The sequence below is a fragment of the Cygnus olor genome, chromosome 1, assembly GCF_009769625.2.
Source record: "Cygnus olor isolate bCygOlo1 chromosome 1, bCygOlo1.pri.v2, whole genome shotgun sequence".
Taxonomy (NCBI): domain Eukaryota; kingdom Metazoa; phylum Chordata; class Aves; order Anseriformes; family Anatidae; genus Cygnus; species Cygnus olor.
In genome coordinates this window covers 105,184,309-105,208,308 of record NC_049169.1, presented here as the reverse complement: position 1 = coordinate 105,208,308, position 24,000 = coordinate 105,184,309, and the positions used below count along the sequence as shown (strand labels likewise).

Here is a 24,000-nt window from a genome sequence, read left to right as displayed (position 1 = left end):
TACCACATAGTCCATGGCAACAGACCAAGGGCTAAGAACTGCCTGGAATCTCAGACACCTTATGACAGGGCAAGATTCTGATTTGAGAGAGGGGCTGAAGGGAAGAGAAAAGAAGACTGCCACATCCATCCTGGTTTGCCTGTCCAAGAGCTCTTGAGCCACCCCACCGTGACTACTGGGACCAGAACTGCCCTGCAGGGCACTCAGCAGCACTAACTGCAGGGCTTCCACTCTGCAGTTTTGGTGTCACATACTCACAGGTATGAAATATATATAAATTTGGATTTGAAAGTGTGAAACTCTTCTGCCTGTCACAGGACAGGCCTCAGTGTGTTAGTACTCTATTTCACAGTTTCAGCAACTCAGATGCAGCATTCTTCAAACAGTTCTGCAAGGATTTCATGCACTTCATTTCCATGTTAAAGCATGATTTGATCAGAGATGTATCAAATTTACCACCTCCTTTTCCATTAACATGAAGAGTAGGACTATCAGAACCTCTGAAAAAGTTTGTTTTCTGATAATAGAGAGGGCTACACAGAAAAGGTTCAAAGCTGAGAAAGACAGGTGTGAAGGGAACAGGGACTTTTCTGCAAAGACAACACATTCTTGTTGCATTAATGACATCTCAGTTGTGAGGACAGAGACCTGGCATTGACAATTTAGACACTCAGACGTGGTAAAAAAGCAGCATGAGACAGTGTTAACACAGAAGGCAGTAATTCCATTATAATTTCTCTGTCAAGCAAAACTTTCAGTTTCTGTTGTGACATTTTTAATTAATGCAATTTACTTTGTAACCGGGGAATTACTTATGCAGAACAGAGTACATACAGTGCATTGTAAGCACGTTGACATATTCAGTATCAGCTCAGGCTCCTGCTCATGCCTTGCTGCTTCCTGAACGTTAAAGCATCCTGCATTATATAAGCAAACAATTCAAAATAAATTACTTGCAATTCTTAACATATTACATTTTCCCATAAACAATGAGAGTCATAAGGGGAATAGAAATGAACTAGAATGAACCACACTCAACTCTTACTGTCAGTGTTTAAATTTTATGAGCTGGGCCTTGCGTATGTGGATTAAAGGAAGCAGTATTTGGATGGTACACCACATTGTAGAGAGGGATGCTGGTTTTTCTTTTAATGTTTTCCCTCTTTGCCTTCCACGTTACTGGAGCTGAGTTTGAAGTAAATTATTCCTCTTCACTTGAACTTGAGCCTTTTACATCTTGTAAACAACAGTAGACCTAGAGTTTGCACAGAGAACTGCACTACCAGTGACCTAGCTACACTGCCCTTGAAGATAACGGCGATTTGCCCAAGTGAATCTATTTCACCAGATGCCTTAGGGAGAGACTTGGAATTACTTTGCCGTCACAAAGAATAACTGCATACATTTTTGCAAGCTCATAATTGAGGACAACATTAGCATTATCAACAACCATCTCCTTTAAGTATTAAAAGTGGCAACTTCTGCTGACATGTTTAGTCCCAACACTGGCTGGGGCGGGATGTCCTGAGAACACACTGGATTTGTATAGACTGGTTTGTACGTGTGGTAGCCCACAGGGTGCACGTGCAATACAACACAGCCTGCATCCCATTCGGACTAGCTGGTTTCTGAGCAGGCAAGGAGGGTTAAGGGTGCCTGGAATCACCAGAGTCGGAAGCAGAGGTAACTGTAGCCTTCAAGCACCTTCAGATTTACACGGCTGCTAAGAATCGCCATTTTTGATGCAGGGAGAATTTGGGTATGTGTGTCTATTCCACAGAATCACAGAATAGTTGGACAGCATCTCTGGCGTACATCTAGTCTAACTCACCGCTCAGAGCACTTTTAGCACTGCTGCTGAAATAAGCTGTCCCACCTTTCTCTTGTACTTTGATCCCTGTTTCCACTTTCACACTGCCTCCTTCTCTTCCCCTTTTGTCAGCACAAATATTGGTACAGCTGCTTGGTGAACTGAAATGATGAACATATCTGAGTTAAAACTAAACTACACTATATGTAAGTAATTTTAAACTAAATCATGTCTCTGATGTGGTTCACAGCAGCTGCACCAATGCTTATGCTGACAAAAGATAAGATATAGCCCAAGGCCAGGAATGAAAAGCCAAGAGCAAGAAGGGCTTGGCCAATTCAGCTTCTAGCATGCTGAGTTCTGCCACTTAAAATGCATATGCTAGAGTTAGTCTGGGGTTTCTAATTTTTATGGAAATAATTACAATGATATAAGTTCAGGCCTGGATAGAGTTGTAGCAATGTGAAATTGCCTTGTGGTGGCATAGCTCGTTCCCATTTCTGAGCCTGTTGCAGCCATATTGTCTGTAGGGCAAAGTTTGAATCTGGATCAGCCCCTAGACCACAGGAAAGTTCATCTCATGAAGGATCTGGCTTGCTTCAGACTCCAGGTGGTGTAACACCCAGGCAGTCTGATCCGACATAACCAACTCCGGTCTTAGATTGCAACATATGATTTCCAAAGCACACATCAAATCTAAAGGTCTGCATGACTAGAATGCTTGGTAACCGTGGAGAAGATGCCAGCAAGTGTGAAAATGGATGAGCACAGTGCTATTTTTCAGATGTGTATAATTAGAATGGCTGTTGGAAAAATTATACTGAAGAGGTCTGAACTAAATAGAGTACAGTAACAGCTCAATTCAAGAATTCACATTCAATAGACCTGCATATTATGCAGGGACAGTGGGAAAGCACTGCAAGTTAGCTCATCCATTTTGCAGCAAAGATGCAGGCTGCTGAGTATAGGCAGCTCTTAGGCTTTGTCCAATTGTCCAGGTCAGCTAGCTTGCATATGAAAAAAAAATACAGAGATTTTTGGGTGTGGACAAGAGCTCAGTTACCAAATAAGCGCTGCTTGAACTTTCTTGTGAAAAGCAAGCCCTGGCAAGAAGATCTTCTCATTTAATAGTGTTGGCACAAGAGCCAGGGTGTTTCCTCCACCCTCTGACCATGTTAGCTATTCTGCATGCTAGATACAAAGATAAAAGGTTGAAGACTTGAACCATATCCAAGTAAAAATGCCTACTGACATATATAATTCATAAACAGCCACCAGGTCACAGTAATCTATCCAGGCATGATCTCCAGGCTTCATTATTTTACCTTCTAAGCATGAACACGATGGCAGAATGCAGACAGAGTTAGTCTCAATCTTCAACCTGCCTATATAATATCAGGCAGGCTTTCAAATTTGTACCACATTTACACCACGGTAACAAAATTAACATTTACTTGGCCATCTCACTGAGGTAGACTTCTGGACTAAATAGCCAATATTCAGTACCTTTTGAAAGACTCTGTGTTGGTATCTGGAAGGCTAGTAAGAAGAGCTGTACTGTCACGTGGATTAGACATGACAAAGTAGTTCTGCAGCTACTAGCTTTCTTGAAGAAAACAAATGCAACACACATTTAACTTCAAGAGCAACAGTTATTTTTCTTTACTCAAAATATATTAAAAGTTTGTTTAGGTAGGAATTTGAGTACAAAAATGGCTCCTTTCACTCCAAGGACATACTTAGGTGCATGAAGTTTCAGACTTTCCCTGAGTTCTTTTTACAAAACTAATTTTTTAACCAACTAGCCAACACTATAAGCTTGCACAGTAATTCCTGCATTTCTCCCCTCTCCTAAAACACTAGCAGTTAATCACTTAAGATGATGGGGTGTGTGGGGAGGTGGGGGTGGGAGGGAATATCTATTCATCTTAGTTGGAGCAAACTCTAGTGAAAAAAGTTTTATTTATATATTACTGTCTTATGTGACAGTCTTATGGAACCAAACAGGCAATTGGTTCTTCTTGACCAGGCAACTTTCCCAGTGGAATTTTACCATGATTAATTACTTGCCAGATTTGCTCACAGACAAGTTTAGGCAGCACAGAGTCAAAGAGAGGATGAGTAATGTAACGTTTTGGCATAAAAATAAGTGTTTCTTAAAGGCAAAGTATCTTTTCTGCAATTATAATATTGAAATTAAATCAAATTTGAAATTACTTCCAAAAAAAATGGCTACTTAAGCAACTGTGACATTTAGAAACTCCTCTTTCCTTTTTTTTTTTTTTTTTTTTTAACTATTTTCTTAATTTATTTTCTTTCTATGTGCAGTGACAAAAATGATTGTATGGATTTTTTGGTCAAAAGCATCTCAGTTTGAGTTTATAATAGAATTAGCTGTGTTCCTTTCAAAAACAAAAACAGAAGCAAAAATAATTGAGTAAGTAGTATACTTTTCAGCATTATAAGCACCAGTATCACCAATAAAGTTTATGGTTGCCTTCAGAGTACAGCATAGCAGATATCACTGGATTAAGTTTTAAATTAGTAACTACGTATTATAATAGTAAAACAAAAACAAACAAAAAAGCACAGTATGTGCACATACACTCTGCATTTCTCAAGAGCAGAGAAAGATGTAGTGTCCTTAAGTTGCTCTGATTTATGGGGACTGTGACAATAACCAAATAACTGTTTTCAAAACTGCCTGAATATCAGTGGGGTACTATGCTCCCACCAGTTTCATCTTAGCCACAACTTTAAAATAAAACAAAGAAGAAAGTGAATTATTAAAACCTCTGATCCACAGGATCAGTCTACTGTGATTTCATTCTTACATGGTTAGGTAGATCAATGTTTTTATTATGAACTCAAAGTTTTAATCAGTACTCAAAGTCTCATGTCACAGACTATAAAAGATCATGTACCTAGCTTGGTTTAAAGAGTGCACTCTTCTTTCCTCCATTTTTTTTGCAGGGTAAAAGTTGAGGAACAGAAAGAACGAGACAGTGTACAAACATGAATTACCACAACATCTGCATTAACAGATTATGCTGAAGCGTGCATTAACTGTAGCATTCAAATACATTTTATTGTTAGAAAACATATATACAAGCTTAAAATACAGTACATTTCAAACACAGGTTGCAAGTCCTCATTACAGTAATACTGTAGTAGCACTACAGTATTGAATAGGTGATATACTTCCTATCATATCAGCTGAACAGAAAGCTAGGAAAAAAAAACTACTCTATTTAAGATTAGAATCTCTTTCAATGCCCCACTGCTTAAGGCTGTATTTCTACCACCTGAGTTGATTTTGTTAACTTGATGAATTTTTAAATCTACGTGATGGTGGGGCAACGGGGAGTGATTGTGCGTTCTTTTTAAAATACAAAACTAGCAAGAAAAATGCTGGTAGTCACTTTGTAAACTTTGCATTAAAAATATATAAAAGAAAATTTGGTACTTACAAAACCAAATACAGCCTACTTTACAATCTTGAATCTAAAGTGAGATTAAGTTAAAAACAAAAAACAAACAACAAAAAAAACAGTACTTCATTATGAACTTCAGTTTCACTGTACTTGAAATTCATGCAAAAAATGATGCCTGTTTCTTCATGTTTATACCACTGTTACGTCACCAATCTTGTGTGCGATGCCATACTATAAAAAAAAAGAATATCATTAATCTATATTAAAGAGGGGCCAGACACTTCAACATACAGTAATTAAATGTATGATTCAGATAATCATCCAAATGATGGTCATCCCGATTAGAGTTCATACCAGTGTCTTACATAAAACCAGTGCAGCAGTGTAGCAAGCTAACTTGATTTATTAGTTAATTTTAACAGAAATTATTTGATATTTCGCTTAAAACATGCTTTAACTCCCACTCAAGTCAATGCAGTTGGCTGCAGCTAACAAAATTGCTCTCCATGCCATCCAGTAAGTACTGTGATTTTAACTTCGTCATAAGTTTTCTAGTATCTTCACCTAGGTTATTGAAAATTCTCATGATTTCCCAGTATACACCCACTACAGTCAACTTGTAAAGTTTCTGTGAAAGTTTGCTTAGATGGCAGTTTTCTGTTTCATACCAGTAACCGAATTACCAAAGAACCACACATTTTTGCTTAGAGCTACAAACACTCAAACAGGCTTTTCAAAGTACCCAATGACTCACCCATACTTAATAAAACATACTTAATTAAAAATTTCTTTGTTCCAGTTGCTGTTCTTTACTAGCTCTGTATTCTTTGACCTAATATTCTAGATTGATATTCTAAGAAAAATGATAACTAAGCATTTTTGCTACCACTCTGTGCTGCAAAGCTATTTTTTCTACATTGCTAGTACTCAAACTTTGCTGACAGTCACCAATATTCATTTTCAAAACTTGATACTCTAACACAAAACAAATCTTAATTAACAATCCACACATGTGTATGTATATAGTGCATTTACTGGAAAAATCCCACTTTCTTACTCCATTTCAGCCTATTAAAGGCTTCTGTATCGCTGTCCCAGTACTGACAGATATTTAAAACATGCCTCAACTCCATGACAATTCATCTGTAAGACCATTAATTGAAAAACTGACTCAGGTTATCTCTGTAACAACTCACATTCTTCTTCGCAAGCTGTCACATTTCAATTAGAATTACACTTTGAATAAATCTTCCACCTGCACATGATAGTGAAAATAACTGAGCAGCTTCACAAATCTTGCTTGGAAGCATAATTCAAAGCAGTGCCAAGTACTACTTGGCCAAGTACTACTTGGCACTAAATCACCATATTTGCTGATCTGTTCAACAACCTTATTCTGTTTACAGTTTATACAGTCTGTTTTCAAAAGTTATTCTTTTAAGGGATAACAACATGCAATAGTCACAAAGTTAATTTTAATTATCATTTATCTACTATTCTCTCAATTTGCAAAGATTTTAGTAACTTTTTTTTGTTTGTTTGTCTCTCCTGGAACTTATTTTCCACCCTAACTTAATGCATCTATGCTCAACTCTAGTACCACAGGAACAAGAGCACTGCCATCAGCCTGAAATTGTATTTGATAAAATGAATTGATACTCTGTAAGAGGCATATTAATTAGAATTGTACACTAAGGCAAGAAGTGTCCTTTCAATCTGTATTCCTGTCTTTGCGCTACAGTTAACATAGCACTCCTATTTCTGACATTTTTCATCAACAGCTCTCAAATATATCCAGTTAATAATTAGTAAACATAAGTCTTCTAAAAAAGATTATCCTGCTCCCCCCACAGTTCATCTTATCTCATTCTATTGCAAAAGCCTGAAGAAACAGATCTTACGTGCCAAAAAGTTTATAAATCTAGCTATTCTGAAGGATAAAACAGGCACACAAGTAGGGGCTTACTCAAGGAGGGCTCTCCATCAAGCCCGTCCTGTTCACACCTTTTCACAAATGAGTTTAGAGACAATTAACATAGCCTGCTTATGAAAAACAGTCTGCTGTGTGGTGCACAGAGACCAGATTGGAACAGGATGATAGCTTTTGATCACCCAGTCACTGTCACCAGACAGCGATCACCAGATCACTGTCCTGATACTTTCAGTCTTTGTTTTCTTCTCCTTCTCATTTAAGTAAATCTCTCTCTCTCAAAAAAAAAAAAAAAAAAAAAGTCTGGCAAGTGAACCCTAGCATGAAGCTAGAGGTTATTCATGCAGTTGTGATAAAGGAACACCATCTACAAATATCTATCTACCCACTGCTGTTGTAACTTATAAACAAAATGTGGTAACTCTTTTGGATCTCATAGGACAAATATTAATTAATTAGAAACTGCTGTCTGCCCAGGTACCTGGGATCACAGCTTTATGTTTAACCTGAGTAAACAGGTGACGGTGTAAGATACTACGTATATTTAGTTTACAGTACCTAATACCTAAAACGGTACAAAACAAGTGAAACTGGTTAGGAACAGAAACTATGATAGAAAAGAACAATAAAAAATTATGATCATCCACAAAAGCTTGTTCAACAGCAACATACAGAAAAGGGAAAAGCTGCCTAAAATCCATCCTGCTCCAATGGTGAAATAAATCCAGCAATCAGAAATAGACAGGTAGCAATAGAAAGAAAGTGGAAGGTCAGCCATCGGTGCAAGTGGGGAGCTGTAGGTAAAGCAAAGATGTATAGAAAGGCAAACCCAAGGAGTAATTCATTGCTGACAGGGCCAATGATGACAAGGAGCTCTACTTCCCTCTTTATGTACCTCAGCCTGGCAGTGTAAGCATACGTGGCTAGATTACTACAACATCAATAACAATAAAGAGAAGTACTCAATATATCTTAACTCTGTATTTTCAAAATAGATAGGATGAACTACCTTATTTTGAGAATACCTTTCATTACACCCGTGAGCAGCAGAGGAAAAGGGTGGGAAGGGAGCATCAAGTGACCCAGATGACTAACAAGGGACACTGGTCTACGTGACTACTCTCTCCTAAATGCAGTTCAGGGGAAGGAGAGAGAGGCATGCTTCCTGTGAAGGTGATCCCAAGCAGGCATCTAACCTGGGTTCTGTGACAATGCATCTGGAAGAAAAGTGTTCCCCTTGCACTGGCAATGGGTCTGGGGGGATCCTTCACCCCGAAGAAGTTGCCTAATGAGATCTGACCTACAATTCTTTTCACTACATCCTGAAATACCCAAGTAGTGCCAGAAATACTGGAAGAGCAATTATTGTTAGGACAGAATTAACAAAGAGCAAATGGTAGGGGGCAGACAACTACAGATAGTCTGACCAAGGTAACTACCTTTAAGTGCTGGTCATTTGAAGGTTTAATTCGACAGTTCAAATTGAAAGCAAACATTAGATGGGTAGCTGATAACCACTAAAAAGACTGGTCAAGGATAGCTTTAAAAAAATGAGGTGGTGAGATGGAAAGTCTAGCTCTAAAGTCCCAGTAATTCAACAGAATTGTCTCCATTTTAACAAACGTGGAAACTGAGGAATACGGAGATGCTGTCAGTATTCAAAAAAGAAAAAATAATGATCACATGGCTAAATCATGACATAGCCAGGACCTCAACCCTAACCCTCTACTTCATTAATCAGACTTCCTTGCCTTGGAAATCTTTTGTTATTACTGCAGGTGAGAGCATTTCTGTTGGCCATGTCAAGCACCAAGCATGTCCTAAGGTTCCTTGCATTTTCAGCAGTTTCACCCCGTGTACAAACCATACAGCCAGCAGCAAGTTAGCTAGTTAATATGGTTGGCACAGACACAGGATGTTGTTAGGATAAAATTCACATGTGTAATGTAATGACCCAATTTCCACCGTCAGTTGGATACCCCTTTTAGAGTGCTGATTAAAATCCTAGCTTGCCCAGGTATAACTGGGGGCAGGGAAATTATGCTAATTCGGGCAAAATAGGACTGTTGAGCATAAAGGCTCTAAAGCTCCTTTCAGCTCTTTCATCTAGGAATAAAGTGTCTTAGCAGGTTGTTGGAAACTCCTGCCTGCCCACCCATATCACGCACTATTAACAAAAAAAATCATATTAGTATATCTTATTTAAATAATACAACTAAAATACTTGAAGTGGAAATGTAACATCAATTTTAAGATGTAATTAATGTTTAGAACTTCAATCTCTTTCAATTACACAAGGCTATCATGATCAGAACTGTACTTTTTTTTTTTTCCAAAAATCACAGTTTTCACTATCTTGCCCCTGAGAAAAGCCTACAGATGCAATTAAAATGTCTGAGATCCTCTCCCTCCCCAAGGACCTCTGCAAATGAAGAAATATTGTTGGTGACCTTAACTGCAGTCTCATGAAAACAGATATTTCAATGACTAACCCATACTAGTCAATCAGGTTTCAGTTACGCCTTTTTTTTTTTTTTTTAAGAAAAGGATGTAGAAGTTTTTACTTCTAGCATAGCAACAGGGTAACATAAGAGTAGTATTTTAAGCCAAAACTGTCAAAAGCTATATTCATACCTCAGCTGTACATTTTTTTAATGATATCCGTACAATTTACAGCTTTATGCCAGAGCTTACGCAGAGAAATAAAGTGTCTGCAAATAATTGATGCAGATTAGAATAACAATTTTCTTACCTAAATTATTCTCCTGAATAAACAAGAAGAAAATAATTTTCTGGTATTTAAGAGTCACTTTGCTTTCTGTTGAGAAACATTTCTTAGTAAGCTACAGTCAACCATCAGTAGAACAGTGGCCTTTAGCCAGTCAGAAAAGGACTAAAGTTGCCTACAGGTCAACCACAAGAGGGCAATCGGTATTGTCAAACAGAGAATTTACTATTTCATTTCAATTCAGACCACTCCATTTATCCACAAAATGTTTTTTTTTTTTTTCTTGAGTAGGCTAGAGTCAGCATGGGAGACGACAGCCTTTTTCAAGTTGTGTTTTAAACACAGTGAATTTTCCATCTTAAGTAATAATAACAAGGTAATTAAATTAAATAGCTTATGCAAAGTTACTTGAACCAACATTCAAGTCTAACGCAAGAGAAAGACATTGCAATTCCTAAGCAATTTCACATTATAGAATACAAGGACGAAATTAGGGCAACAACAAATAGTCAATTTGAAGCTGTTGGTACCCAAGAAGTCAGTGTACTAAAAGGACAGAAGGAACGGGGAAGGAGATACTAAATAAAGCAACTTCAAGCTTTATTTTATATTTTACAGCTCTTACAGCTTAGACGAACTGTTTCTGCTCTTGACAGTTATAGGATTGGAAGTGACATAAAAGGACATTCTATTTATTGGGATAAAAAGTACAGTGCTAGCAGCCACAACATAAGCTTTTTGACAAGTTCCACAAACCACCAGCTGTGCCCCAGAGCTGTCATCTTGTTCAGAAGTCACAAGTAATTCAGTAGTTTTGTCTTATCACCAACTGTCTTTATTTCTGGTCTAAGGATATCAGTTTCCCTCCCACCTGAGCTATTCTACTACTAGTAAATGGAAATCTTAAGTAAATATTTTATCTTAATCTCCTATCGTTAAGTATGGCACAGCTCAAGTGTTTTCACTTCAGAAAACAGTTTCTTAGAAACACCGTCCATTCACAGGACTAGCAAGATGCTGCAAGTTGATGCTGCTGCCAGTTGCTGACAGAGACCTTGAATGCTGAGAATGGAAGCTCTGCTACACATTTTTAACTTTGGTGAAATCTGACTAATCCTGACTGCTGTTTTACAATTAAGATATTAGCAAACAATATGAAATAAGGAGATTCAGATTCCTGTATGGGAATCTCACTTATAGATCATGGAGCAGGCTAAATAATCATTAGCTATGGAAAAATGTTACTTTACTTTTAACTGCCCGCAAAAAGACAGATGTTTCTCCCCAATTCACTACGAACGTAAGTGGCAAAACTGACACAATTGGAAGCTATTATACTAACAGTACTAGATGAAGTTACTTTCATAGCTCTTTATCATCTGATACAGTGTTCCTTGATACCACATTCTGAATTCTGACACCAAGTTCTGCTACGTAACCCAAACGATCACTGCATCCCTAGGGATGTTTGGTGAGCACCAAGAAACCTGGGCTCTCATTGCTTGCACCATGTGGGCTGTGCAGACTTCTGTCTACTGCGGCTCCTACCATTTCTCACTGCTTCTTTATACAGTATTACTAGTAACAATATAACCGGAGACATCAGGTGCAGAAATTATTCATGGTAGGAAGAGTACCTGACACTGCATTATTAAGCAGTGAAAATATACTGACTGCTTAAACAAATCAAATACAAAAAGGTGCCGCAGATTGTCTGAAAACCACCAAATCAGACATTGCCGGAAACCAGAGCAGCAAAAGGGTTCAAGAGGTTGGACAGTTCATTTCTGTTTCCAGAAATCATATCCGTTTACAAAATTCCCAACACGCTGATCAGACTTGCTACTTTCCATTTCCCATTTTGTAAGTTGGAAAAGTACTCCTGGAAAGAAGTCCCATGCCCTTCAGCTACTTCACTCAACTTTTACCCTGCCTGCCACTTACAGAACCGAGGCTTCCAGCCCTGAGAAGTGGGACAACTGTCATTGCATCACACAGCTCTCTGAGCTTCCCAGTGGGCATACTGCCTCAAGAGGTTTTACCCTGAAGAAAAAATTAGATTACTGAAGGTAAAATGATGTGCTTTCAGATGTTAACGTCTATTCTAATATTGCTGTTTTAAAATTGTTACGTAATCAAGTTGTGTAACTGACCTACTCAAATTCTTTATAAAGATACCCGTCTCCTTCCTACCATCTAGTAATCCTAACATCATACAAGGTTAGTAAAAGTTGCAAAACTTTTATGTTTCTGAATATTATGGTAGATTATGGTAGAAGTGTCCTTCATCTAGTCAATACAAGCTTGATAAATAATTCAATGAATATGCTGATTCGCTAATGAGAGAAACTAACTAGTAGCTGCTGCCACTGAATTAATTTTGCTATTCAAAGCACCCTGGCCAGTACTAGGCAGCTGAAAACTTCTGTCTTTTACACTCCAACATAGGAACGTGGCACTAACACTGCCTTAGAACAACATAAAAATAAATTCTTTAAACGATCCCTGTTTTCAGAACATTTTTTTCCTCTCAGGGTAATCATCTACAGTTATCCCTCAAGTGAAAGGTAATTTTAAAATATGATAAGACTTGGAAAGGTAGGCAACACTCATAAGCTTGTTTCATTCAACTCTTACTCCTTGATCAGCTATTTTCTGTACAAACGGTTTTGTTTTGTGGATTTTACAGACAAGAAAGCAAAGCTAAGTAGCTGGCATTAGGTGTTTTCTGTAACACAGTCTAATAATTTATTAACTATCAGCATAATTATAGAGTCTCTCCACCTGAGAAAAATTTGAAATAGTAAGCTCAAAGTACACAGGATGTCTAAGAAATTCAGCAAAGAAACAGCAAGACAGACCTTTTAAGAAACTTTATCCAAGGTGTTGTCTAATACATATGTGAGGACAACAAATGTTTTGTAGAACTCTATGATGAGCATCCTCTCTTCTTTTATGACACTACCAGCAAAGTGCTAGTTGCTTTGCTGGAATTCCCACATTCATCAGTTCCTCTGATTCACAATCACCTGTCTCTAAATAGAAGCAGCACACGAGCTGCAGCATGAAAGTTCTATTTGAGAAAAAACTGCCAAATTAGGAAAGGACAGAAGTCTTGAAATTAACATTATGAAGGTGCAGAAAGATTTCTTAGGAGTTCTATAAAATAACAACAATATGAGCTTTTATTTTTTTTAGGTATCCTTTTGTATTTAAGCACAAATCTTAATCTGAAATATAAAAAAAATTAAAGGTTTTCTGCTAGTACACTTAACTTCATATGCTTCTGTACACACATTAAGATTTTAAATATACACAAAGAAATGACATGTCATGGCACAAGTATGCATTATCATATGAAGATATGCATTCATTAAGAATGAATGTAAGCAATTTTGTCTTCTAATGGTATTATGGTGTTAACATACAAAACATGCTACTAATGCAAACCCATGCCAGGCCTTGTTTCCTGAAAATAAATGTAAGCACCCAAGACAACACTGAAGAACTTGCATTTGTCTTTGAGAAAGTTACAAAGAGAGAAAAGCAATTGGTTTGCAAGGCCAAGGGGTGGGAGGTGTCCCAGGTCATCTTTATTTGAATAAAAAAAAAAAAGCAAGTTGGTTGACATAAAAACAAGTATTTTGTCAAAATGCTTTAAATATAAGCCTACTTGTTTGAATTCTAAAGACTTTAAAAAAACAAGAATTTATCAGATTCAGGAATACTTGGTTCTGCCCAAAATAAAACCAGGACAAAAATTAAATTCCTTCCCAGCTTTTTTTCAGAATTCCTGTTGAGGCTGCCCAGATGTTTAAATTCATTACTACATCTGTGTTATCTACAGTTAGAATTTCCATATTAAGTGTATGTTCTAAGATATCTATAAAAAGTTTTACTTCCTTTTACTTAGAAATCGGGGGGGGGGGAGCAAGAAATTATTATTTCCAGTGTGGTATACACATCCATATTTATTAGTTCGCTTCCAGTTACAGAAAGAGTAAAGTTGAAGCCATAGTAAGTGCTGCTTTAAAATAAAGACAGACTACTGTTTTCTCCAACAGTTTTATTTCAAAAAGTACACGAGTCTGTCATGGAACTACAGCATTTTAAAATTTCAGATTTGTTTTTACAGATTCACAAACAATACTTGTATTTTATAATACCATTCCCCCAAATACGTGAATATAAAACTTCATACTGGAATTCATATCGATATTCAAGTTCATGCTTTGTGCATGAGAAGCATAACATAAGATTTTGGATTCCAGGAAATATTATTGCTCCAATTTCATTTGAGCTGTGCCTCAGTGCTAGAGGACCAACACCCAAAGGGCCTTATAAAGCACCTATCAAGTGTATAAAACAAGGTTTAAGTGATACAAATAGAATTGTGTCTTTAGACTGCCACAGAGATCTAAAGTGATCCAGAACATACACAGTCAAGAACAAAACCAAAAAGCTATCATGGAAAACAGCAATATACAATACACATTATTACAGAGAAAGCTTGTAATTAAGAAGTCTTGTACTATCAAGCAGGAAGCATACACCTAACGTGAATGTGACTATCACGGTTGATAAAGATGTATGCACTGTACATTTGCTTCAAAAGTCATTTTACCTCTCCAACAAGGCATTTCTGTGCACTACATAATTCAAAAGTATTCATTTTCAGGTAAGGAAGGTTCACACAAATATCTTTAAATATCCATTTCAGAAGTTTATGAAAAGGCTTGTAATGTATGGACAAGTGTTACATAACCTCTACAGTATTACAAGTCTAATACTTTATTCACACCATACTATAATTCAGGGGTTTCTTCTATATATAGTAGTCCTCAACAGGCAAGTTTACAGTCATGACATTAACTAGTAATTTCTCCAGTTCATTTAGAGTATTTACATAATGCTATCACCACCCACCCACCCCCATTCTTTTTTCTTTTTTCTTTTTTTAAAATCAAATGAGACATTAAGAATGCCACCTTCTAACAGGTATATCAGCTGCCACTACTTCCTAGAAAAGTTCTGTTAGCAGGTTTATTTGTAACATTTGACACCTCATGTGCTTACTCAATTCACGTCCTACACAACTAAAAATCATTGCTAAGTATAGTAGCTGCTTTTCAGAATCATAATCCAGTGTAAGTTACGAATCTAGTGACTAAAGAAATAATTTATAATAGTGGTATTAAGTTTATATTGTAGTGTTTTATTCATTCAAAAAGGCATGATGATAGCAACTTGAGGCAAAGTTTACCCCAAGTCAGAGGTTCTTTATTTCAGATAAGGACTATGTCAGATTCCATTCCTTTTATTTTCCATGCAATTACATAAATAGACAGACACTGTCAAGGCTGCTAAGCCTAACAGCGAGGCTCTGAGGGCATATCATGCTGTCTTTCCATTCTGTCCATTTATTGTTTTGTGCAATCTGACAAAGCATTAAGTATGTGTAAACTCTGCTCTGCATGCTTGAGTGAGAAATTTGAGTGTCCTAGGGCTTACCTGACGGAAAGCACAGGGTCTCAAGACAGGAAAAAAAAAGCAGAAGCAAACAAAAACCACACCTCATCTCAAATTATGTTCACAGAGGGCTACGAATTAAATTCAGTAGGTTTGTTGCCTGTTTGCTCAGGTGTCTAGCTATCTCTCAGTCTGTGATTCAGTTCTAGTTTTGTACTCAGCTTGTTTTTATGATCCAAATAACCATACCCTTTTAATTAAGGAAGGCCTTAGTTGCAAGGTAAACAACCAGTTTATGATCAAAATATCTTTAAAGTCTCTTCTGTCACAGTAATTGGATGCAAAATGTCATCTCATCTATTGTTCTTCATAAGCTTGAGTTTGGCACAGTTACTAAACCTATTATTTACCACACAAGTGAGAGTCAATCATCCATCTCATTAGTACAACTGAAGAGTTTTCAGGAATATAAACACATTATAACTACCAATTGAAGGAGTAACCCACAATTTGAAATACAGAACAATACAGAGAGTCACTGAAATCACATCCAAAAATAGGCATGAAGAGGTATAAATAGTACATAAGAATCAAAAAATCAGATCACAGTGTCATGTTTTAAAAACTGTACCATCATCTAAGCACCTGTCCGAACAGTAAATTTAGGCACCAGAAATTTCATTAAAAACTGAAGATACAATCAAGCAAAGTTTATTGAAAAGGCACACATGAAAGATAAAAAATCTGATCTCTAACAGTATCAGTTTACAATCTAAAAAAGTCCAAAATATGTAAAATTTTAGAGTCTAGAATACTTAGTAGCCATTCAAGTATCTAAATTCGGTATAAAGGGTATGTTATCTACGTTAACAGTGCCAACCAAAAATGGTGCACATAACTACAAGATAGGGGAAACATTTAGTAGTAAGCCAAATAATTTATCACAGATGTAAGCAGCTACAAGAAAGCAGACACTAAGCCTAGAAGTTTGGGGAAATCTTTTATCTCACTGTTGCTACATACAAACAATACTAACATCTTTCAACAGGCTCTTTCAGATATTTTCTCCATCAACCTCTGTGCCACATACTATACTCATTTAGAGTTTTCCAGAATAATTAGTAGCCTAACATCTATAGCTAGAGTAAGCTAAAGGGACTCCCCCACACACACACCCAAGCACAAGGCGAGAAGGAGATAAGAAAATAGGAAGGAAGGAAAAAAAGATTCAAACTGCACTTAACTTTAAAATCTAGCTTCCATAGATATGTAGTTTCAGTAATCAGAAACTATTCAAAGTCCTTAAGCAGGTGTGAAACTAAGATAAGGAATTGTTCTATTCCTCCTGTAATGCTTTAAGATAGCAAAACTGGGAAGGCTTTTTTTTTTTTAAATAGACGCTTGAAACATGTTCATATCAGCAATTCTGGATAACTATTTTCTCCTAGATTCTGTCCACATGAAATTTTTGGTGGTGAAAATCTAAATGTCCATTAATAAGAACATTTAGGGCCATTAAACAGGCAAGGAGAAGTAAGCTTTAAATTCCTTGCAAATTCATGTAAAAATGTATCATCATCTTAAGGCTAACTACCACTTAACATGAATGTGGAGAAGATTTTTCTGAAGAACTGTGAGAGCAAGAGAACAGATATCAAATACCAGTTAATTAACAGCTTTATTAAAGCCCAATGAAACTTCTAGGTAATTGGTTTATTAGAAGTAAGAACACTGCCTTAGAACCTAAGCAGGATTTGGAAAATACAAGCTACAATTAACTTAAGACCTGTAGAGATACATATTCATTCTTACTGTGACAATATAACAGTTGAGCTACAGATTTTAAAGCTTAGATACCACTACTAACAACTTGATAGGATGTCTTACATCAGATAACTTAATATTAAGTTATCTGACATGACTAAAACTAGTTATTGCAGTAAAATTCGAATTTCAAAGCGCTCACAAGGTCTCCTATCGCATTTCCAGCCACTGAGATTTTAAACTCAAGATAGATTCAATTATATTAACTGAACCAATCAGATAACTGGCAGCCCCTGAAATAAAAGCTCAAGAAGCACTCCAAATAAACATTACGAAGTTAAAGAGCTGCATAAATACTCAGAGTTTGAACAGAATTCAAAGCCATCCTCGGTATTTCAGCCCCACTGCAACTTCAGACAGTGGCCAAATTAAAATACTTCTATTACTCCAAAATTGAGGATGAAATTTCAAGAACTCTGAGGAACTTCATGGTCTACATACGAAATGGTTTTGTTACTTTTCAACTGTGTATTACTGTTTCATATTCAGAGCTGCACATTAACAGACAGTGTCTCTTCAGGAACCTACCAGAGGTCCAAACACCTTCAGTGTCTGGTATTTATGAACTCCTGTGCTTTCAGCAAATAGTTCAACTGTTATACACTAATAAGTTTTAAATTTAAAACGACAATTGGTGGCTTTTCAAACTAACTTTGTTTTCTTCAAGGAAAATTGCATGCTGTTGTTTAAATGAGGGATGGAACACCATAGTTAGTTCTCTAATACTTATAATGAACAATTAAAAAACAGGATTTAAATTAATATTCTATACTATGGACCCATCTTTGCTTTGTGCTGGAATCATCACTGGGACAGCTCCCATTCTACTTAAATTAGGTGCGGCTACCTTTGAAGATGGAAAGGTTTGGTTTTGACCAGAAGTACGTTCAAAGTCTTCACTTGGGACTTGACTATATGGAGTTTTGGTATATCCTTCCATATTTGAGGGAGACATTGAGCCCAGAGAAGAACGATTGCTGCCTATGTAGCTGCGGGCTGTTGAACTGCGACTTTTTGGAGGCGGAACATCTTCTCTGGAATACAAGAAAAATTCAGTTGCAGAACAAGAATTCAGTCAATGTTACTATGCAGGAGCTTACATGAGTTTTCCATTTGTTTCTTCCTATTCTAACAGAGCAGCCTTTTTAAACTGAAATAATGAAGCATTTGTTGCCTTTAAGATCCTAACTGAAATTACAAACATGACATATTTAAAACAAGTTCTCAGACAAACTGTTAATGTTTTAATAAACAAATTAAAACAGACATCTCAACCACTAAGTATCTTACTCACAGAAAGACATTTAAAAGTTAATTTTCAAATAATACTACTCAGAAATTAGGTATGTCATTACCTAATATCATGATGTACTTCTTTCTCATACTTCTTCTCTCTGTGTTTTTTACAGCAACAGAAGACGAGAAAAGCCAGTAAGGAGAGACCCAGCAGAGTTCCTACAATAGCTCCAGCAATTATACCAGCTGTATTTATAGCTAGAATAGATAAATTACAATATTTTTCAGTGTTAAATTTATATGATCATTTTCTTTTCTCTCAACATTAAAAACAGTGTTTCCACATGATCCAGGTTAACAGCATATCACTAAATCAGATATGCTTCAACCCATGATTTAGAATGACAACAGAGTTGCAGATTCCTGCATAAAAAAGGCAGTATTTGGAGGGAAGTACAAACTTAAAGCTGCAACCATCAGTTGCATAACAGTTTTTTGTTGTTTTAAACCTTTTTAGGAATTTAGAGAAACAAGGTTATTCAGTTACACAAAACACAGTATGACTATACAGTCAACACTTACGAGGGGTGACATTCAGCTCAATAGAACATTCATCTTCGCCAACTCGGTTTGAAGCAACACAACTGTATACACCAGAATACTCTTGAGACGCATTTTTCAAGAGAAGTTCGCCCGTATTTCTATCTACAAGGAACAGAAAGCGTTTACTATTTACCAAAGTTTAGTTTCCTATTCAGTGCTACAGAATTATTATTCCCGCACATACATGAAATCTTAAAAATACCATGTAAAAAAAATCCAAAAGTCTACTTGTGCCACAGAACACTATTATTTCAAAAATACTTATTCCACAAAATTTGACTTCAATACTAAGCCTGCAGATTGCTCTGTCAATGGAAGGAACAGATGCTTAAAACGGCCAATTCTCTCACCTTAATGTAGAATACTAAAATATAAGAGATTAACTGCATCACAGAGGTACCCTCTTCTCTTCTGTGTTGAAACCAATTCTGCACAACCAGCTCAGATGTCTGCAGAACTCATGTTCATCATGAAAGACAAATCTGACCTAAACCTTGCACTCCAATGGGCAACTAGTTAAGTCTAGCTATGCTGATAGAGTGAAAGCAGGAAGAACATTTCCCTTAAGGCTTCCAAAGCTATTAACAGCTACCTTTGCAAGATTTTTAAATTGCTAATAGATTCGCGACCAGCACTTAAACCCTAAAGCTGCCAAGAGATTACCTCATGGTAACAAAGAATCACACACATACTTAGCTCTTCCAGCTGAAGTTAGGCAGCATAGAGGTGCTTGAGAGCACGTTCAATGCTCCCAAACCTACAATCACAAACCCCAAACAACTGTTGTTTCACTATATTAAATGCCACTTTTGCATACTTCCTAAATAATTCTTGTCCAGCACTATCAATTGATTTTTTTATTTATTTTTTTATTTTTTTCTCCAAAACATAAGACAAATTTGGGATGCATAAGAAGGAATAACAACAGAACAACAGAAACTTAAGGCCTTGAGTGGTAAAGAGAGAGACATTACTGACTAACTTCATTGTCAAAACAAGAAATAGGACATAAACAGCACTACCAGGATGCAAAAGTTCAAAAAGAACAACACAAGGCTCTTCATATATAGTTATTTTTTAAGCAATCTGACCCTTAAGATATACAGATACTAAGAGACTACAAAAGTTCTAAGTAGACTGGAGAAGTTCCTCTAAGTCAGAGGTTGTTCGTTGTTCTAATCAACTAAACTGGAACCACATCTCCCTCTGGAAATTCCTGAACCATAAATTAAGGGAGGATAAAGAGACTGCTATGAGGAAGAACCACGCAAGTTCCTGTTCCCTCTTCCCTGGACATCCACTTTTTAGACACATGGTATCATGATACCCTTTTACCTATATGCCATGCACACTCCACATTAAAATACCTCTCTTTGTAAGCAGATTCTTAAACTGCTCCAACTGCAAGGTGAACATACCTTCCCCCAAGGATTAAAATTTTTCTAACTACAAAGACCAACAAGAATTGGTACTGAGAACTATAATTCTAATAAATATTCCAGAATAACTTTCACAGTCAAAACTCACAAATTACTAATAAACTGGCTTTACTAATAAACTTTCACAATGAAGCTTTCACAAGAAAATCAACATCACCACAATATTTCTGAATTCAGTCAAAATTTGTAACATCGAATTCTTTCCTGGATGTCAGCTAATGTAAGAGGGAAAACCTCCTTTACACATAGGAACTTTCCCCCTAAAGACACATAACCTCTTAAGCAAGAAGTTCTATCACCTGATCAGAAATTGAGAACAACTGTGCAATCTCTAATGAAAATCAAGTTTTTATTTCCACTTTCCCAAATGCAGCTGTAATCACTGGTCTAGACTATTCTGACTCTTGCCTGCTGCCCATCTGAGCAGAAAGCAGCCAAGAATCAGAAAGCAAGAGAAGTCAAAACATTCATGCAGGGGTGAACATGGTTCTGCAGTTTAATGGTAAGAATTTTTCTCAACTTCAAACAGCTAATTTAAATGTCAGTTTTATTATCCAGTGAAAGGACAGAAGTGACACTTCTATAGACTGCTCTATACTAAAACTATGCATGAGATGCTAACAAGTCAAAATATGAATACAATCTTTATTATTTATAATTCTGAAAAATTAAAGTTTGACAGTACTCAGCGTGGATGTGGCAGGAAGTTCTTGTGTGCCAGATACTCTTCTCCAGTCATAAGACAAAAGTGGAGATCCTTCTTGTGATGCACATTTCAACGTAACGTCCTTTCCAATCTCCTGTGATCCTTCAATGGAACATTTAGTTCTTGCTGGCTTTACTAATAAATAAAGTATTATTGAATTAATAAGTCACAATCAAAAATGCTAGTTACGTTCTAGTAGGTCAGACTGTTTTGCTAAAGAAAGTTTGTGAAACAAAGCCTTCGCAAGTATGGAGAGGTTTTGTATGAAATACAAGCCAGATTTAAATTTTTTTTAAAGTGCTTGTTACTTTGAATATTACTCCCTTTGCCCACCTCCCCCCCCACCCCCCCCAAAAAAAAAAAAAAACAGAACAATGTCTGCGCCCACCCTGAAGTCTCAATAAGGGATGATAGATTCAGGATGCCTTTGCCCTATCTAGGTTTTCATTTTATATATCAAATATAAGATGGCATAAACACAAAAATGTCACCGCAAATTCAAGAAAAAAAAAGTTGCTTACCAAGTACAGTCAACTGTATTTTTTGGCTTTGAACTCCAGGAGCTTTCTTCACTTTGCACTGGTATGTGCCAGTATCTGCTGACTTTAAATTCAGGATATCCAACGAACCATCACCAGATCTGGGATCAGAACTGGTAAACTGCATTCGCCCAGTCATAGCAGCATAATAATGATTATAAATTCTGTCTACAGCATACATAATTATCTATAAAAGAATAAATATGATTCAGAAATCTACTTGGCATGTAAGCACTTGAAAAAAATATTATCTTCAGATTCCTAACAGTGTCTTTCTACTGTTTAAAATAATCATGACAGATGATCACAAAGATGATCAGAAGGCTGGAGCACCTCTCCCATCAAGAAAGGCTGAGAGAGGTGGGGATGTTCAGCCTAGAGAAGAGAAAGCTGCTGGGAGAATCACAGAATCATAAAAGGTTGGAAAAGACCTCCAAGATCATCTGCTCCAACCATCCTCCTACCACCAAAACCACTAAACCATGTCCCTAAGAGAGAGAGAGAGAGGAGACCTCATTGCGGCCTTTCAATACTTAAAGGATGGAGAAGGACTCTTTACTCAGGTAGATAAGGATAGGACAAGGAGGAATGGTATTACACCAAAAGATTAGATTTAGATTAGACATTAGGAAGAAATTCTTTAACATAAGGGTAGTGAGGCACTGGAAGAGGTTGCCCAGAGAAGTTGTGGATGCCCCATCCCTGGAGGTGTTCAAGGCTGACTGGATGGGTCCTTGGACAACCTGATCTAGTGGGTGACATCCTTTCCTATGTGGCTGGGGGGGGGGGGAATTAGATGATCTTGATGGTTCCTTCCAACTCAAGCCATTCTATGATTCTACAAGTAGTACCTCCGCTTTCAAAGTAACACCTCATACAATGGTCTAATGAATGCTCCAACTCAACACCTGCCCAAGTAACGAGATGTCAGCACTGATTTATGGCTTAAAGAAAACTGTTTAAAATTGCTCAAATCTTCATTCTGTAAAATCTCTATTAAAAAGTCATCTTACCGATAAGGCTTCAGAAGAAATGACAGCCTTAATAACTAACAAAGAGTTAATACATAATACAAAATTCTCAAATTTTCAACCAGGAAAATAATACACATACACGAGCAGAGTTTTCCGTACTCTGAAGCATTTTTAAAGTTCTTTAGTTATTAGATTAAGTACAAAATATCATAACATTCTCATTATTCCAAAACTTCCACTACATTTCATATGACTGGTGTTTCAAAGTTATTTAAAACCACAAGCATCCCACCTTGAAAATTTTAACAAAGTCAAAAAAGTCACTACCAAAGTTCATATACTGATTTACTTTAATAATTTAATTAGAACCGTGCAGAAAAGTCTCTACTTACTATTTGTTCCTTCTTTTGATTATCTGCTGGTATCAAGACCCACTCAATATCTAGTGGGCCTTCATCTTCTTCTGAGAGTACAAAAGTACATGGCAACGTAACTTTTTCTCCTTGAGCTTTTTCAAACATTGATTGGTCAGCTGAAGTTATACTCAGGCTTCTCGTTAGACCTATAAAAAATATTTTTATGTTTTAAAAATCACTTCACAGTTCCACAGCAAGTGTTCTTAGACATTACTATATTCTTTCCAGAACAGAATGCCTAAAACCAGTCTCTGTACAACCAAAATGCCTAGATAACCAGACAGCTAAAATCTTAGAAACTTATCTCGACACAATGAAAGCCCAACTTTTTTGAAGTTCCTACGTTCATTTAAGAAAAAAAAAAAAATATACCAATTCCTTTTGCAAATCCATCATATACTGTTTCTTCCTGTATAGAAATCAACTTTAAAAATCAACTTTAAAAATCATGTCAAATTATCATTAAAAATCATTTCAAACTTTTATTGCTGCTTAAGAAATTCTGTGCAGTATGTTACTGAACACAATGCAAAGTCGGGTAGTCTTAGTTTGGAATCATATCCCATAGGCAATTGCATCTTTGTTTGAAAGGTCTTTTTGTGCAATTTGAGTCCCATTTGAAGCTAAATAAATGAAAAGGCTGCTGCTGAAAATTTTCAAGTTATTGAAAACAGAAAATATAGAATATTTCCAATAACGCATTTGGAATGAATTAAAAAAGTCACCTAATCAAAAGCTAGTCACTCATTGATAAAATGAGAGCATGAAATGGTGACAAAGCCAACCAGGACTGTGTGTTAGATCAAGACAAGTTACTTTGTGATGAGTTATAAGGACTGGACAAATGAATTCCTTTCAAAAACCTCAGGGAGTTTTCAGATTTGTTGGTCCT

General features: G+C 36.5%; 1 protein-coding gene and 1 long non-coding RNA gene across 4 annotated transcripts in view; one reads left to right on the top strand and one right to left on the bottom strand.

Annotated features, from left to right (window-relative positions):
• The first annotated feature begins 74 nt into the window (after positions 1–74).
• LOC121079198 lies at positions 75–18,683 on the top strand. Its single transcript, XR_005824928.1, has 3 exons — positions 75–260; positions 11,849–11,971; positions 18,605–18,683. It is a non-coding gene; the product is annotated as an uncharacterized LOC121079198 (long non-coding RNA).
• CXADR (CXADR Ig-like cell adhesion molecule) overlaps positions 94–24,000 on the bottom strand; it is a 37,979-nt gene continuing 14,072 nt past the window's right edge. Inside the window, exons 2-8 of one of the 3 annotated variants that reach the window (XM_040576101.1) lie at positions 23,085–23,254; positions 21,701–21,905; positions 21,159–21,314; positions 19,014–19,136; positions 18,551–18,689; positions 18,043–18,229; positions 4,873–5,475 (exon numbers count right to left, since the gene is read on the bottom strand). In XM_040576101.1, coding sequence (XP_040432035.1) covers positions 5,434–5,475; positions 18,043–18,229; positions 18,551–18,689; positions 19,014–19,136; positions 21,159–21,314; positions 21,701–21,905; positions 23,085–23,254 — 1,022 coding nt within the window. In that variant the 3' untranslated portion in view covers positions 4,873–5,433. Of the gene's footprint in view, positions 261–4,872; positions 5,476–16,986; positions 18,230–18,550; positions 18,690–19,013; positions 19,137–21,158; positions 21,315–21,700; positions 21,906–23,084; positions 23,255–24,000 lie in introns of those variants that run through there. The other 2 variants (XM_040576112.1, XM_040576090.1) reach the window with 2 other exon arrangements.